The sequence below is a fragment of the Eretmochelys imbricata genome, chromosome 1 (genome assembly GCF_965152235.1).
Source record: "Eretmochelys imbricata isolate rEreImb1 chromosome 1, rEreImb1.hap1, whole genome shotgun sequence".
NCBI lineage: Eukaryota > Metazoa > Chordata > Testudines > Cheloniidae > Eretmochelys > Eretmochelys imbricata.
The window spans coordinates 217,186,737-217,204,753 of record NC_135572.1 but is presented as its reverse complement, the minus strand read 5'-3'; the positions used below and the strand labels follow the sequence as shown (position 1 = coordinate 217,204,753).

Below are 18,017 nucleotides of genomic sequence, written 5' to 3'. Positions count from 1 at the left end.
AAAAAGTTTGGTGATTTCCAGGTTCAAGCCTCGGATGAAAATTAGGCAAGTCCTGATTTTACCTAAACCTGTTCTGTGTACCAGTCCTACTCATGAAACCAAAAAGAGGTCAGAGATCTCCACAACCGATGTGGTGGAAGCTCCATTGTGAGTCATTTAACAGGAGGACTGGAGAATTTCCTGCTGAGTGAAGGGAACAATCCTATATTGCCAGTGGAGGATGTAAAACATGTAACCCAAAGAGAGTCCATGAACTTGCTGTTGGAAGGCACCAGCGCTCATGTGAAATCCACCTGACCTGTCACTGTGTTATTTTTATCCCAGTCATCTAACCAGTCATTTTGCTTTCTGGGGAGGAAGGGAGAAGTTCTCTAACCCCTCCCAAAAGCAGTCTGATGAGTTCCCCCCCCCCCCCCCCTTTAAAGTCACCACATTTTCTTACAGGAGTGGCAAGAATAACTCTGCAATACTCTCCTTTACCCAGCCAGTTATCTTGAGCATTCAAGAAACTTAGGGCATGGCTACACTTGCAGATGTAGAGCGCTTTGAGTTAAACCAGCCTCTGGAGAGCACAGTAGAGAAAGTGCTGCAATCTGTCCACACTGATAGCTACAAGCACACTGACGTGGCCACGTTAGCAGCTCTTGCAGCAGCCACAGAGAGCAGTGCATTGTGGTAGCTATCGCAGTATGCAAGTGGCTGCAATGTGCTTTTCAAATGGGGGAGGGTGGTGGAGTGTGACAGGGAGTGTGTTCTGTGTATGTGGGGGGAGAGAGAGTGGGTTTTTGGGGGGCTGAGAGCATGTCAACATGCTGTCTTGTAATTTCAGACAGCAGCAGACCCCACCTCTCCCCCGCCTCTCTCTCACACACAGCATTCCACAGTAATGGTTGCTTTGTCTCGGGGCAGATAAGCAGCTGGCTGTCAGAAATGGAGCTTTCAAAGGGCACATCCGCATTCCTACAGCGAGTTCAAAACAATGAAAAGAGTGGCTACTTGTCTTAAGGGGATTATGGGACGTTTCCGGAGGCCAATCAGAGCGCAGGAATGCAACATCTTGTTCACACTGACGCCCAGGTGTTTCAGCCAAGGCGCAACAAGAGTTAACCTTCTTACTGAGGTGGAGTACCAGAAGTGCTCTAGCCGTGGAGTCAGAGTGCCCTCTACGTGCCTTGCCAGTGTGGACAGGTAATGAGCTAGGGCACCCAGGGCTGCTTTAATGCGCTCTAACTCGCAAGTACAGCCAAGCCCTTAGGCTTGCCTATACAGAGAAGACACTGTGGAATAAGCTGAAGTGTGAATTTAAAGCTCAATAGCTATTCCAGACTCTTATTCCACAGTAAGAGTGCCTTTGTGCAGTTTAGCTTAATCCAAGTGGACTTAATTTAAGACTTGGAAGTGGATTAAGCTAAACCACATGGAGGCACTCAGTTTGGAATAAGTGTACACACTAGAAAACTGTTGTGGAAAAGCTATTTCCCCCATGCAGACAAGTCCTTAATCTTGAGGTCCTCCCTCAAACCTAGCCAATCCCCCCCAGTTCCCGCAGAAAGTGTCCGAACAGCAGGATGCTACAGAGTAATTGCAATGCAACTGTCCTTTTAGATCTTGAAAGGTAAGACTCAAATAGTCTGTCTACACTGCAAAAAACCCAGTCAGCAAATTTTAGAGCCCAGGTCAACTGACTCTGGCTTGTGGAGCTCACACTACAGGGCTAAAAAAAAAAAAAAACAGCAAGTGTAGCTGTTCCAGCTTGAGCTGGAGCCCAGCTCCGAAACCCAGCACAGGGGTAGGGTCTCAGAACCTGGGCACCAGCCCGAGTTTCGCTGCTGCGTTGGGCTGTTGGTTGGTTTTTTGGGTGCAGTGTAGTCATACAGGAAAACAGGTAATGTGTGACAAATTTCAGAACGTTGCCAATTGTTGAGACACCAGAGACTAGGGAAGAGGAATCACATACCCTAGTTCCACACATTCTCACACCTGCAGGCAAATCCCATCACCCCTCCTTCAGCTTCCCCTCTGTAAAATGGCGAGAACGCTTTTTACCCACAAATCTTTGTAAAGTATTTTGAGTTTTGGGGATTCTGTACCAAAATGTTCTTAGGTACTATATAGGCACTGTGACAGCTTCAATCCAGTGGTAGCTTGGATATGGGAGAGTGTATGGTACATACCTGCGATAACGCGCGCGATAGGAGGGATTCCGATGGATTTGCTGATGAAGCTGTGCTCCTTCTGGGACCCCATCCTTGATTTCCCCATCACCACCCTAAGACCAAACAAAAGGATTATGGACACGTTGGCAGCTGATGGAGGATTTCTAAACTACAGACGGTTGGAGTGAAAGCCAGCTAGTCCTTGCTCTTCTGATCATGGGACATGATATGAGAACAAAGGGGAACATGGTAAAATTAAACAACCAGTAAATTTAGAACAAAATCAAAAGGTAATGTATGTTCATGCTGCATTTGGCTGACCTGTGGAACTCACTGCTGCAGGGCGTCAGTCAACAAATATGGCAAGTTTTTTTTTAAAAAGAAAACTGTATACCTTTGTCCATTAAAGGAACTGAGAACTCATACTTCAAGGTGCAAAATAATCAGTTGCAGGGGACAGAAGCTTTCAAAGCATTATACAATTAGCCAAGTGCATTACAGGGTTTTTTCCTTTTTTGGAATTGAAGGAATATTTAATATGTGAGGCACTATACTGGACTATATGGACCAACAAGCAGAACTGTCAGGAGCAAGATATCAGGGCAGATGGACCAGTGGTCTGTATGGCAATTCCTATGTACCAAAGAAGGAAGAACAACATGGTCAGAAGGCTCTTACTCTGACAAAGAAGAAAACTGGAAGTACACGAGCTAGCAATGCCCCTCCCCTTCCTCAAAGGAAACAGATGGTAGAAAAGCCACCTTAGGATGCTTATTCACTGCTCCAGAGAGGCAGAAACCTTACCAAAACTGCTTCTGACACATGCTTGTGAGTGCCCCAATCCTGGGCACCGTGTGTTCTTGTATTATTCATCACGGGGGGGGAGAGGGGGGGGTATGATATATATCAGGTCCTTCCTGGGGCTTTTCTGCCTCCAAAGTTTCCTAGAGACACAGAGCTGCTCTAAAGACACTTGCAGTTTCACATACTGTGCCTGCATATAGCTATGCCAACTATTTTTAGCAGCCTGACAGGGGCAGCTGCTGGGGTGGAGGAGGGGTGGAGAAAAGTAGGGAGTAGAATCAAGACAAAGAAAAAAAAAACAGAGAGAGAGCATGTGAAAGAAAACAGCACATCAGGTAATGCCATTTGTTGGTGGAAAAACTGACAAACAGAAAAGTAACCAGAGGAATCTCCATCAAATGCTGGCTAAATGGATAGTACTGGTAGGGGTAATCAAATACAATCTGAAAGGTGTGAACACCCAGGAGGGAAAGACAACTTGGACATTTAGAGTGGTTTGAGATAGAACTATTACTCTTATCCTTTTGGAATCAGAAGGCTTGCAACATGCTACAAAACAGGTGACAGTAAAATAATCCCATAGTTTCAGAACTTCCCCCCTACTTTCTTTCTTTACTTTCTTATGTTTCATGGGGTGGATGATGCCTGGGCACAGACTGAGTTAAGACAGACAGCTCTAGATCAATAGTTTCCTCCAAGCGAGATCCGTTGAACAGCAGATGATCCACAACAGGTGACATCTTTCAGAATAGGCAAAGGGGATGGCGGGAAGGATGGAGAGTTACTGGCTTGTCCACAAAGAATGAAAAGTTGGAGAACTACTGAAATATGAATACTACAAATGCATAGAGAGGCAACAAGTGTCCCATGGCTCCAGCGAACTCCACAGGTCATTGCAATAGAGATTACTGGGTTTCTCAATCACCTCTTCATCAGAGAAAGCTGAATCCTGCTGCCTCAGTCCTCCAAACCCTGCAATTACCATTTGAATGTCAGAATAATGTAACTGGATTATACCTTTTTGAGGGACAATTATATTGTTGTTTAATGAGGATGGAAGTGTACCAGCAGAAAATCAACCTGGAAGTTCAGACACAGTTGTGACTCCACTGAGAAGCAAGTTCACAGACGTAGAGGCAGATGGGTCAGCAAGGGAGAAGGGAGAAGGGCGAAGGGCAGGGAGGTAATCATAGTTTCCAGACGCTGTTTTACCTGCGTGCCATCAGCAGCATGGGAATAGACCCGTGAGCGACGGTCAAAGGTCTGTCCTGCGCGGTAAGGTGGGAAGAAACGCTGCCGGTATTGTGGGCGGCGCAGCTGGTTCCGTGACCCTGGGATATGCCCTTCGGTGATGAGAGGATCCAATCCTTCACTGCTCCCGCTCCCCTCCTCCTCCTCCTCCTCACCCGGGTACTGACGAAGCAAAGAAACACAGAGTGAGAACCAGGAGGAGGAGGAGGCGGCGGCAGGTGTCAAACCAAGGCCTCCCCTACACAAAACCAATGTAATTCTAGACTGCACACACTTGAGCACCTTATCAGGGATGAGACAGTCCCTTTCTGTGACTCCAGTGCGAATGCACCAGGTCAGCAACATCCAGTTCCAGGCACTGCAGTGCCAGAAGATGCAGTCACAATGAAGGGAATGAGGAGAAAACAAAAACAAAAACAAAACAAGAATGATGAAGGGGCTGGAAGGTCTGATTTAAGAGGGAAGGTGCAAAAGATGACATGCAGCCTATCTAAGGAACAACTCAACAGTGGGGAGGGGCATAACGTGAACATCAAGGAGCAGGAACTGATTTTAGGGAGAGGGAGGTACCACAGGCCATGATTGGAAGCAAATACCATTTCATCATTCCCTTTGTGTATTTGCCTACTCTGATCTTTGCGCCTTCTTCCATGCTAGCCACAGGCCTGCATTGTACTCCCTTATCCTAGCATGCATACCTACCAAATTTCTCCTCAAGACTCCCTTGCACTGCAAAGCCCAATCCAGATCAGCAGGCCCCTCCCATACCCACTGTAATGGATGTGTGTGCTGTAGACAGAGGATTACTAGAAAAGTCACACTCCCCCACATCTCTGAGAAGCCAAGACTAGAACCCTAGTCCTTCAGTTTGAACAATATAGGCCTGTACCATTTGAACTACAGGAAATCCCCTTTACCAGGCTTAGGGCAGGTATACACTTGCATCAGCACAGCTGTACCAATGCAGTTGCATGCTGTAGCGCTTCTGGTGAAGACGCTCTATGCCAGTGGTGGGGAACCTGTGGCCTGCGAGACATTCTGCTAACGTTGACCGTCTCCAACAGTGGCTGCGGTTCACCATTCCCAGCCAATGTCCCTAGCACGTCCCTGCGGCTGCCACTGAAATCCCATTATGACAATATCACTAGTGCTACAAATTTTTCAACTGATCATTTTAGCAATAGCTTCCAGCCAATATACATGGCCCACAATCCCAAACCATTTCCTGAGCCTTTGAGACTGCAGAAAAGTCCTACAATAGCCTACTTATCTGCCAAAGCCTCCATCTTCCCCATGGCAGCTTCCAAAATGCAATTTAATTTAAAACTCTTGCAGCATATAGAAGAAAGAAAATTTAGGGGCAGTGTAAAACCTGTGAATTGAATACCCAAATAAATAACTGAGGGAATACTATACTAATTGGTCTTTTCATTTGAATTTAATTCAGTAAAATCCTCCCCCTTTTCATTTAAATGCAGCTTCCAGAGAATTTCTAGTTTAGACATGGAATCCAGGATTTTGCTATAGTTTAGGTCAAGCTGACCATGTTGGGGCCTTGATCAGGGGGTACACGACACCATGATACTAAATGATAAAGAAATAAAACAAAATTTTATCACAGAATCTTCATCTAGGTCTCCCTACATATGTTGTGTTGTCTGTTGACTTCTGTGGCTTGCACACAGTTGACCATATGGTCACATACATGGCATCAACTGTTTATATGGAGATTTACAAACATACCGTAGGGAATGAGCTGTATCCTACACACTCACCCGCAAGAGTTGACCATTTAAATGTTTGTTCCTACTATCAGTGAAGTCAATGGCAGAAAACTTACTACAAACACTTACTACTACCTCTTCTACATAATAGAAGTGACATGCAAAAAAGTCTCCTTTTTCCTTCTCTGTGGAAGTACAAAGAAAGTGTGTGTTTCTCCAAAGTGGATTTTCTCTCTTTTTTGGGCTTTGAAACATCAAGACAATCAAGTCAGGTCTTCCCTGGTTTTTGCTAGAGCACTACCACAAGGACCAGTGAATAGGAGTGGTAGCCTTTATAGCCTGCAATTGACAGGAATTGGGTGTTTGTGTTTTTTCACTAAGATCTTTTTCTCAGGTTTTTCTTTCCTCCTGACAAGCCGTTCACACCTTGGATTCTCCACTCTGTTATACCATGTTTATGCCATTGTAACTCCACTGACTTCAGAAAAGGTGAAGAGTACATGGAAATGATTTAGCAGAGTTAAGAAATAAGTGTATTAGTGTTTTTAGACAATAAAATCAAATCAAATCCTTTCCCCTCACAGTTCCACAGGAGACTGAAGCCTGGATGCCATAATCCTACCAGTTCTTTAGCCATCTATAAAGTCTTCCAGGAGGGAGTAGAAAATACCTGAATTCCTAATATTAAAAAAAAAAACAAAAAAACACAAACACTGCGCAGGGGTCAGGAAAGACAAAAACATTTTAAAATATTCCTCCAGGTTTCTCCCCACTATAGATTATAAAGCTTGGGGGTGGGGGGGAAGGAGAGAGAGAGACGGGGACGGACGGACAAGTCTAATTTCTCCACCTTTGCAGGAATATACCAGTTACTTCAGACTCAAGGTCCATCTAGTCCAGTATCCAGTCTCTAACACTAGCCAGTATGAGATATTTCAGAAAAAAGGTTAAGAACCCTGCAGCTGGGGTGGGAAGGCCTCCATGAAGACCTTGTCCTAATAGTCAGAGATTGGCTTTAATCATGAAGCTGTTTATCCCTTTCAAGACCTTCCTTTGAGCATTAATTATTATAACTCTGAATAGGCTTATCCCTATAATGCTATCCCTCTTTGAAACTTTCTAAGTTTTTGGCCTCAAGAACATCCCCTGAAAGCAAGTTCCAAAGTCCAATTATATATTTTCTTGTTAGTTTTGAATTTGCCACCTTTCAATTTCAACATTCCCTTGTTTTTCTGTTATGAGACAGGGAAAAACAGAAGCTCTAACCCACACACACACCCACACACCATTTTATATACTTTTATCATGTCTTTTTTTAGTCATCTTCTTTCTAAGGTAAGCCATCCAAATCTTTTAATTTTTCTTCATATGACAGTCTTTTCCATGCTTATCCATTTTCATTGCTCTTCACTGAGCCCCTGTATTTTTGCAATATTATTTTAGAGGTGAGGTGACCTACACTGCATGCACAATTCTGAAGTGACCCAGTTCTCAGCTAGGCTATTCCTACTGTGCAGAAAGACAGAGGCAAGCTAATACAAGGGAGATAATCTTAAATGTTAAACTTTAAAAAGGAAACACCCAGAAATTTGGTAGGGACAATAAGATATATATAACAGAACATTAATATAAAGTAACAAATACTTGCTTAGGAAAATAAACTGTAAATTACCATCACAAAAGAAATTTGTTAACACCATGTTGTGTCACCCCAAGAGAGAATCAGCACCTCCTCTCCCTGAGCTTCACCCCAGTTATTCCACCACCTTCACCTCTCTCTGGCTTGCGACGCTCCTTTGCTTTGACACTCCAATGACCACATCTCTTTCCTACAGGTCCACTCCTCTACCTGGATAGCCACACTCATTCCCAAGGCGCCCAGACTGTATTCCCTGTCAATGTCCCAGTGGTCAACCTCATCATTCACAAGGAGGTATGCCCCTCACATCCAGGCTCCTTGCACACTGTGTTTCAGACAGTTAGCTTCCTCTGGCAAATCCCCTTTTTATCCCAGCACCGCCTCTTTTTGTCTCCTCCTTCTTTAACTACCTTCCAACTCCTTCCCCTCTCCCTGCTCTCTCATTGCCAGTCTCTCTCCAAGGACAGCATTCTATGCTACTGCATCACAGCTGCAGGCCTTAACATTATCCCTCTTGATTGAAACTGCAGGAGGGGCTAGTCCGAGGGCCAGGGCAACTACAATTCCAGATTAAACAGATCACTGATTCATGTAATGGCATTATATGCCATTTCTTATGCATCTTGTTCTCCTTTGACTGCAGCTGCACACTGAGCAGAGGTCTACACTGAGTTGTCTACAATGATGTCCAGGCCCTTTTCTTGTGTAGGATAGTTAAATTAACATTTGTCTTCATGTTGCCCATTTACCTAGCTTGGTTGAGTCTATGTACTTCCTCACAGTCCTCTCTAGTTCTGACTAACCTAAATAACTGTTACCTGCCGATTTTGCTACCTAACTGCCCTTTTCGTTGTTAAACACTAGACCCAGTACAGAAACTTGAGTCATCCCACAACCTTTTGCCAAAATGAAAGTTGACCATTCTACTTTGTCTTCTGTCTCCTAGCCAGTTTTTGATCAAATGACAATACTTTGCCTCTCACCCCATGATACTTAGCATCTTTAGTAGCCTATGGTAAGAGACTTTGTCAGAGACATTTTGAAAGTCTAAATTAATTATTTCAACTGGTTCTGCTTTGTCCACTACTTCATTAACAAGGCCAAAGAATTTTAATAGTGTTGCACTAAATCTATTTTCCTTTGCAAGAATTGTAGTGAGTAGACCCTGTAATAAAACATCTGGAAGATTATATTTAGTTATTGTTTCAGCCAGGTTACCAGGTACAGACGTACAGCTTATAGAACCTATCGTTTCACAGATCACTGAGCCGTTTTTAAAAAAAATATATATCTCGTCACCCTCCAATCCTCCCATATAGCAGCTAGATTTAATGAGAGACTGAATGGTTTCTGCTAGTATTTAGGAGCACTACACTGTCCTGTTTATGTACCTGGATGGAGCACATCAGACTGTCTGGAATCCCACATCAACAGACTGTCTGGAATCCCACGTGTTCCATATGTCTTGTCTTTTATGGCCTTGGCAATACACACCCTAGTCAAGATCGAAGGCATCGGGGCAACTATGCTGAGTTGGGAAGCAATAGGTACCATCCTGAAAGTTTCTAACCCAACTGGCATTCAGGACCACTCTGATAAAAAGTGATACTTTGTGCAGGTTGAAAAGTGGGTTTCTTCCAATTAACCAACTATCCCAAAAACTGGAAGAGGCTGAATACATACTGAACTGCTGAGGAGAGGTCCTGTGGAGCCTGTCAACCAGACGTGTAAACAAATATTGCTTAGTGTCTGAGGTGTGCAGCAACCACTATGAAGCACTTGGTGAACACTCACAGGGCTGTGATAAAGGAAGGACTCTAATGCCTTGTCTCCACACAGAACCTCAGAACTTGATGCAAGCATTTGGATGCTGCATGAAAGCAGGTGTTCTTTAAGGAAGCCATAAATGCCCCCCATCATGAACATCCTGAATGTGAATGGTTACATGTACCTGTTGAGGTTTCTGAGGTCCACAATGGGTCTCAGGCCATCATTCTTCTCAGGGATCAGGAAAGAGAAAAAATAAAATCTTTTCCCTTCAGCGTTTTTGTGGAAACTCCCCTGTAGCTCTTCTTGAGAAGAGAATCCACCGCTTCTGACAGAACTGTCTCAGAATATGGGTCCCTGAAGAGGGAGGTGGCAAGGGGGCACAATGAAGAACTGGATGGAGTATTTGTCACTGACTGTGTCCAGTACCCAGAAATTGGAAGAAATCCTATACTAGATACTGTAGAAAGAAAGACTGGATCCAAAGGATAGGGAGACAAGATGTAAATTGGTGCACAGCTCTCAACTACACCTCGCAAAACTTTTGGATAGAGGCCAATGCTGACTCTATCCAATGGCAACGAAACCTGATTCTATACTGCTGAGGCAAGTAGCAAGTTTAGAAGGAGGTGGAGCATATCACCTTTGGGGCTGTATGTTTTGGTGTTGTGAGGGAACCTGACTTTGAAAGTAGGAAGGGCAGACCTCCTCCAAGTTGAGGAAAAGGACTGCTAGCCACCAAGAGCAGGCAGAGGCCTTAATGTTCTCTAGGGCTTCATCTGTTTTGTCATTAAAGAAGCCCAGGCCCTCAAAGGAGTACAATCCTATGGCCAACCATCCTTGACTTCTGTGCAAGGCATCATATGCTGCTTTTAGGGAGCACTTAGCAAGCACATGACCCTCAACAACCAGTGTCCTAGGTCATTTCTTCTGTTCCTCAGGAAAAAACTCCAGGATGTGTCTTGTGGTATCCACAGGGCATAACTGTAATGGGACATGTGGCTTACAGTTGGCCACCCAAAATCCTAGTGAGACAGGTAAGTAGGAACATCTACCAAAATATCCAGTTAATATCCCCTCTGTCAGAGAGGGTAGAGTGGAACACCTTACTGACCCTTCTTTCCTGTGCTGCAGGTAACAGCATGGAGTTTGCCAAGCAACACTATAACTGATGTCCTTCACGTAGTTTAACATAAACCCTGTCTACTCTCTTGGAAATGAGAACAAAGAGAGCCAGATATCCTTAGGCACAGTTGTAGGCAGAGCAAGCTTGTCCCTGGTCTGCATCTGGAATCTGATAAACAGGGGATTGATATCTCTGGTGCCATAACCTTTTTTGCAGCTTGAGAACACTTGCCATTCTCCCCACTAGTTACTGAAACAGTATCTGTTCGTAAGGAGGGAAACAGATGAAGCACGAATTTGTTCTTCTGATGAGACACTATTCGTATGTGCCTACAAAAGGAACTTGAACGTTTCCTCTGAAGGAATCTCATACTATTCCACAGATGTGGATAGATCTAAGGGGTCTCTTATTGGTATCCGTGTCAGCAAAGACAGGCTGTGTCAGTGGCAGATGAGGAATAGGTGCCTGTGAGGGCATTGGTGCAGAGAGAAGATATAGTTTTGGAAGGGTCACTGGTGCCAGTGCAGAGATTGGCCTCAACCTCCAGCAAGGCTTTCATGGAGTCCTGTACACAGGGCAACACAAGTTGAAGATGGCCCTGCAAGATATCCTTCCATGATACTTTGATCTGAGGTGGAGGTAGATGACCAGGGTCCTGAGGCTGAGTCAGGAGACCCTCCAAGTTAATCTCTGAAGGGGTTAAAAGGTACCCCCAAGGTAGTTCTGGATTAAGACAAGAGAAATCAGTACAGGCACAGAATTCAAACAGCAAAAAAAGCAAGTTGTGGGGTGGCTAGTTGCCTTGACAGTGGACCCCCCCGCCAACTCAGGCGCACAGATATCAAAAGGCAACACTGCCAACTGAACCAATGAGGAATCCAAATTAGTTATGACAGCTCCTGAGAAGCATGGAGAACAGGCGACGGCAATGCCATAAGAGTCTTCAAGGCCCTCAAGGATTGAAGAGAATAAAGGAGAGGGATGTGGCTTCCTCTCTCTTTGTTGTTGCTGCCTCCTCTGTCAATGCTAAGGTTTGAAATCTTAGCAATTGGTGCAGATATTGCCACGGTGTAAATCTAAAGTGGCACCTGTGACGGATTTACACCCAATACAGAGCCAAGGAAATTCCGATCTTCGGCCCATGATAGAAGGTTGTTCTGGCCTCAGGGCTCCCAAGTGTGTGTCTTGGACCCTGTGTCAGAGGACCTCAGCACAAAGGCTGAACTGAATACCTTTGGCAGACCTGTCAGGTTACCAGGCTGTAGGCTCAGATTTGAGGCTGCAGGCTCATCTCAATCTCCCATGTGGTCCACGGAATGAAAGTATAGCACTCTGCACAATGCTTTACTGAATGGGTTTTACCCAGGCACAGGAGGCACCAAACATGGGCATCAGACTTTGGCATAATCACCGGGCAAAAGGTGCACTGCTTGAAGCCCTTGCACAGATAGGGGCCTAACATGGTCCCTGTACGGGCAAGGAAAGCAACTGTTTATTCCATCACTTTTTAGGCCAGCGTAGACAGAACCAAAAAGGAGTGAGTGAAGAGAATAGAGTGAGCACTTCACTGTGCAAAGAAATACAGGCACATTTTTAAGGCGGAAAATATTTTCACCACCAAAAGCCGCTTTTCACATCCTCCTAGAGACAGACACCAGAGAGGGATCTCTTCAGAAAAGCTCAAGTGGCTGAGTGTATTATGTCAGCTCCAACACTGTGGACACATAATAATGGTAGAAGATAGTGGCCGGTTAACCTCTCCCCTCTGGGTACATCAGGAGGAACATACCACTTGCCTCCAAGTTCAGCTAGATTTGTTCATCATGACATAGAGCTTAACTTGGAATTCCCCACTCCTCATGCAGGGAATCTCAGGATCTGGGTTTGAAGTGGGAGTGCTGGAACTAAAAATGAGCCCAACTTACATTACGAGGTGGTCCACGGCGTCTACCATAATAGCCACGTCGGTAACGGCGCCTGTCTGCAGCATAACGGCTGCCTTCCACAGGGACTCCATCTGGACCAGTGACATTGGCTGCTTCTGCACCCTGAGACAGAAACAGAGAGAAAGGACGTGATGAAAAACATGCAAGAGAACAAGAACCAAGTGGAAGGTGTACAGACCCAGAAAAAGGAAGCAAGATGGGGAATCAAAACACCTCCCTGTTTCCAGAATTAAGGCAAGAGGTGATTGTCTTCCCTCCAAATAGCAGGTTTCTTTGACGCTGCTTATTTTTCCATTCCTCACAAGCTGCATATGGCAAGAATGCACAAGCAGGCCAGGTATTCTCAACTTCATTTCCAGAAAGAGATTCACAAACTATAGGGAGTTCAGAAGAGATCAGCAAAATGATCAGAGGGCCAGAAAAATTGAATTGAATTATGAGGAACAAAAACAACAACACCCCTAACCAACCAAATAAACCACACACACACCACAAATCAAAACAACCCTTGAATATCTACAGATTAGCTAAATGACAATTAACAGGAACATGAATCTACAAGTATTTGAAGGGTACCAATACCAAGGACAGAGAGAATTATTCAGCGGGAACAAAAATGTGCATGTACAGACCCACAGCCCTCCTATTTAAGAAAAAATTATAGCCCATAAGAGTAATAGGATGACATTCAAGAGAAACAATTTCAAAGTGGAGATCCTGATATATTTTGCAAAGATTTATTAGACAGAACAATAGTTTCCCAAGGAAAATAGCAGAAGCTCCATCAGTAGAGTAATTTATCACTAGACTGGACAGAGCACTAGAGGACATATACAAAGGAATGATCCTACATCCACCCCCATTGGGAGAAAGGTGGAAATGGACTACTCAAGACCACTTAGGCCTCTCTCTCTCTGATTCTCTCACCTTCTCTCCCTCGACCACGTCAAATTCTACAGTCTCTCCATCACCAACACTGCGCAGGTATTTCCGTGGGTTGTTCTTCTTAATTGCGGTCTTTAAAGAGACAAAACAGTCATCTTGATCAAAAGTCAGAGGTGGAATGCAACAGAAATCAGATTCTCCCAGAGCAGTTCCCCTGTTAGCAAGTTAGTGGCTGGCAGCAAGGAGACAGAGTGGCTGCTATCCCTTGCCTCTGCCAAATCTCAGACTATTCATGTACAGCCTCACTGCTTTATTCAGAAAGGGCACTATCTAGTGATTTAAATGACCTTGAGCAACTTAGTATCTCAGTACCATACAATCCTTAGCAGAGCATAACCTCTACCTCAGAGTACAGTGAGAGATATTATTCTCATTTTTAGACATGGAACAGAGGCACTAAGTAGATAAAGTTACTTGCCCAAAGTCACACAGGAAGTCTGCTGGATTGAACCACGGCAGGAGCCAAACCAAGGTCTCCCGAGTCCTAACTTACCCTCTTACGCTCCAGACCATCCCTACAACCCCACTGGCATCCACATTGGCAATTTCTCCCCATATAGTTCAGAGTACCATGGTATCTGTGACAAAGGCTCTTAATGCTGTCATGACAGTGGTGTTTCTGTATTATATAATGGAAGGAATATTTTACCCTAGGTGTTTGTCTGGGTAGTAGAACCAAGGGCAAGAAGAGGAGGCCCTTTCTGAAAGTCACTTAACAGGTCATTAATAATGCCAGACCAAGTAGCATTAATGGTTCCACCCCTTTTCCTAAGCAGCATCCTCCACCCCTGCCCCCCCCACCAAAAAGTTCAAACATGGTAAGTCAGAGAGAGAATCAGATTGAGAGATGCTCAGAGTCACAGAAGGATCTGAACTTGCTAACAGATACAAGTTAGTTCTGTTCCTGTAACTCAGGAGGGAAGTTCACCTAACTGCTTGTGGTGAAGCATTAGATTAGATTAAATATGCCCATATGCCATTTTTTCCTCTAATGCTCTGGTCCTTTGTCTTAAGAAGGTCGTTGGACACCATCATTGGTCGCAAGTCCTCAAAGGGAAGAGACAAGTGCCTGAAACCCACTTGGACCTGCATGGTGATAAGTGTTTTGTATACGTGGGATAGCGTACTTAGGTCCTGATCTAATTCCACACAGACACAAGTATGGGCAGGAGGCCCAAGACCTGACGTCCTTTCAGAGACCATAGAGGACAGAGGTCCAAAAAGCCACACGACCTTGACAACATCTTGAATTTCTCTTCTCTGTGGACAGCAAAGGAGAGATGGGCAGATGTGAATTAAACTGAAATCTCTTGATGGATGACAATATTAACTGTGCATCCCTCTACCCAGACCACCACCCCACCCCATATCCAGTACTGCCCCCAAAGTTTCAACAAAGGGAACGCAGAACTGTGCAAGATGTTTGCAACAAAATCTGAAACTATGCAAAACTTCTGGCTTTGGGCTCTGTTCCACTATCAAAGCTCAGCCCATATTCATTGAAAGGCTCCTTGAGCAATTAGTGGGCTACACCTACATCTACTAAAGTTAATGCAATTAATGTCAAAGATTTTAACTGAAGCACTATCATAGAAACGTCGGGTTGGAAGGGACCTCAAGAGGTCATCTAGGCCTTCTTCTGGTGCTGAGGCAGGATTAAGTATACCTAGAAGTGTTGTCAAGCACTTTGAGATCTTCACATGAAAAAAAAGGTGCTATATATAAGAGCTAGGTATCACAATTAACAAACCTGGACACAGATTAGATCAAAACCAGGAAAATTTGATACCAGCACTGGATTTAGACTCTGGAGATTTGGGTGCAGTTCCTGCCTTCGATGCAGACTTCTGTGTGACTGTGGCCACATCATTTCATCTGGTTCAGTCTCTCCTAGCCTACTCCCATTTGTCAAATGAGGAATCTAATATCAGATTTACCTATATCACAGGGGTACAGTAAGAATAAATTCATTCAAATCTGTGAGGTGCCCAGATGCTATGGTGACTGAGGACAGACTGGATAGTTTGTGGTATTATGAGATTTATGGATAGAAAGATTGCAATTCTTAATATTTCACTTAGAGAAAAAGGTGATAATAGAAATATATTATACATGAACAGATTCGGGAGATATACTACACAGAGACAAAACTAATTTTGAACGAATTCAAAATTGAAACAAAGTAAAACACACAGATTGTACATGAAGGAACAGTTCACAGTTCAGGACCTCTGCTGAAATAACCTTAAGGGATGCTAACAGAGCACTCAAGGATTTATGATAAGGCCATTGCAGAGAAACTAAATGAATTCTTTGCACTAGTCTTCATGGCTGAGGATGCGAGGGAGATTACGAAACCTGAGCCAGATTTGTCACCTAAAAAGAATGAGGAACTGTCCCAGATTGAGGTGTCATTAGAAAAGGTTTTGGAACAAATTGATAAGCCAAACAAGCAGTAAGTCACCAGGACCAGATAGTATTCACTCAAGAGTTCTGAAGGAACTCAAATGTGAAATTGCAGGACTAACTGTAATCTGTAACCTATCGTTTAAATCAGCTTCTGTACCAAATGACTGGAGGATAGCTAATGTGACACCAATTTTTAAAAAGGGCTCCAGAGGTGACCCCAGCAATTACAGCCGGTAAGCCTGACACCAGTACTGGGCAAACTGGTTGAAACTACAGTAAAGAACAAAATTATGACACACACAGATGAAATAATTTGTTGGGGAAGCGTCAACATGGTTTTTGTAAAGCGAAATCATGCTTCGCCAATCTACTAGAATTCTTTGAGGGGGTCAACAAGTATGTGGAGAAAGGGGATCTAGTGGATATGGTGTATTTAGATTCTCAGAAAGCCTTTGATGGGTCCCTCACCAGAGGCTCTTCAGCAAAGTAAGCAGTCATGGGATAAGAGGGAAGGTTCCCTCACGTGGATTGGTAACTGGTTAAAAGATAGGAAAGAAAGAGTAGGAATAAATGGTCAGTTTTCAGAATGGAGAGAGGTAAATAGTGGTGTCCCTGAGAGGTCTGTACTGGGATCAGTCCTATTCAACATATTCATAAATGATCTGGAAAAAGGGGTAAACAGTGAGGTGGCAAAATTTGCAGATGATACAAAACTGCTCAAGATAATTAAGTCCCAGGCAGACTGCAAAGAGCTACAAAAGAATCTCTCAAAACTGGGTGACTGGGCAACAAAAAGGCAGATGAAACTCAATGTTGATAAATGCAAAGTAATGCACACTGGAAAACATAATCCCAACTATACATATAAAATTATGGGGTCTAAATTAGCTGTTACCACTCAAGAAAGATTTTGGAGTCATTGTGGATAGTTCTCTGAAAACATCCACTCAATGTGCAGCAACAGTCAAAAAAGATAACTGAATGTTCGGAATCATTAAGAAAGGGACAGATAAGACAGAAAATATCATATTGCCTCTATATAAATCCATGGTACACCCACATCTTGAATACTGCGTGTAGATGTGGTCGCTCCATCTCAAAAAAAGATACATTGGAACTGGAAAAAGTTCAAAAAAGGGCAACAAAAATGATGACAGGTATGGAACAGCTGCCATATGAGGACAGATTAATAAGACTTGGACTTTTCAGCTTGGAAAAGAGACGACTAAAGAGGGATATGATAGAGGTCTATAAAAATCATGATTGGTGTGGACAAAGTAAATAAGGACATGTTATTTACTCCTCATAACACAAGAACTAGGGGCCACCAAATTATATTAATAGGCAGAAGTTTAAAACAAACAAATGGAAGTATTTTTTCACACAATGCACAGTCAACCTGTGGAACTCCTTGCCAGAGGATGCTGTGAAGGCCAACACTATAACAGAGTTCAAAACAGAACTAGATAAACTGTCATGGAGAATAGGTCCATCAATGGCTATTAGCCAGAATGGGCAGGGATGGCATCCCTAGCCTCTATTTGCCAGAAGCTGGGAATGGGTGACAGGGGTTGGATCACTTGATGATTACTTGTTCTATTCATTGCCTCTGGGGCACCTGGCATTGGCCGCTGTCAGAAGACAGAATACTGGGCTAGATGGACCTTTGATCTGACCCAGTATGGCCGTTCTTATGTTCAAGGGTTTCCCTAGGCTCTAAAATTTGATGTAAACAGGCAAGAAGTCTTCCTCAAAAGATGAGTAGCAGCACTGTCCTGTCTTACTGCTGTGCAGTATCAGCAACAGGTGTGAAACCAAGATTGACTCAGCCCTTCCATCTCAGAGGTGAGAGCATTACAAATTAAGACACACTGGGCACTCAATAGTTAAAAGCTTGTACAACAGGATTTCCTTTTCCAAAGAGAAGCCTATTTGGAGAAGTCTTCTTCATGTATCCTCTGATGATAGTCATATCATGTTACTATGACATGTTAAAAAATAGCCATGCTCCATCCAAGAAGCAACTGCATTTCAGTGCACACACCTTGAATACTGCATGCAGTTCTGGTTGTCCCATCGTATGTTAGAATTGGAGCAGGGCAACAAAAAAACGTTTAGAGCTATGGAACAGCTTCCATATGAGGAAAGAATAAAAGGAGTGAGACTTTTCAGCTTGGAAAATAGATGACTAGGGGGATATGATAGAGGTCTATAAAATCATGAATGGTGTGGAAGAAGTGAATAGGGAAG

The 18,017-nt window shown here is 43.8% G+C and overlaps 1 protein-coding gene across 3 annotated transcripts in view; it reads right to left on the bottom strand.

The window, feature by feature from the left end:
- The window catches only part of YBX3 (Y-box binding protein 3), a 36,439-nt gene that overhangs the window by 4,672 nt on the left and 13,750 nt on the right, over window positions 1-18,017 (bottom strand). Inside the window, exons 4-7 of one of the 3 annotated variants that reach the window (XM_077823947.1) lie at window positions 13,341-13,430; window positions 12,393-12,515; window positions 4,173-4,373; window positions 2,175-2,269 (exon numbers count right to left, since the gene is read on the bottom strand). In XM_077823947.1, coding sequence (XP_077680073.1) covers window positions 2,175-2,269; window positions 4,173-4,373; window positions 12,393-12,515; window positions 13,341-13,430 — 509 coding nt within the window. The remainder of the gene's footprint in view (window positions 1-2,174; window positions 2,270-4,172; window positions 4,374-12,392; window positions 12,516-13,340; window positions 13,431-18,017) is intronic. The other 2 variants (XM_077823955.1, XM_077823966.1) reach the window with 2 other exon arrangements.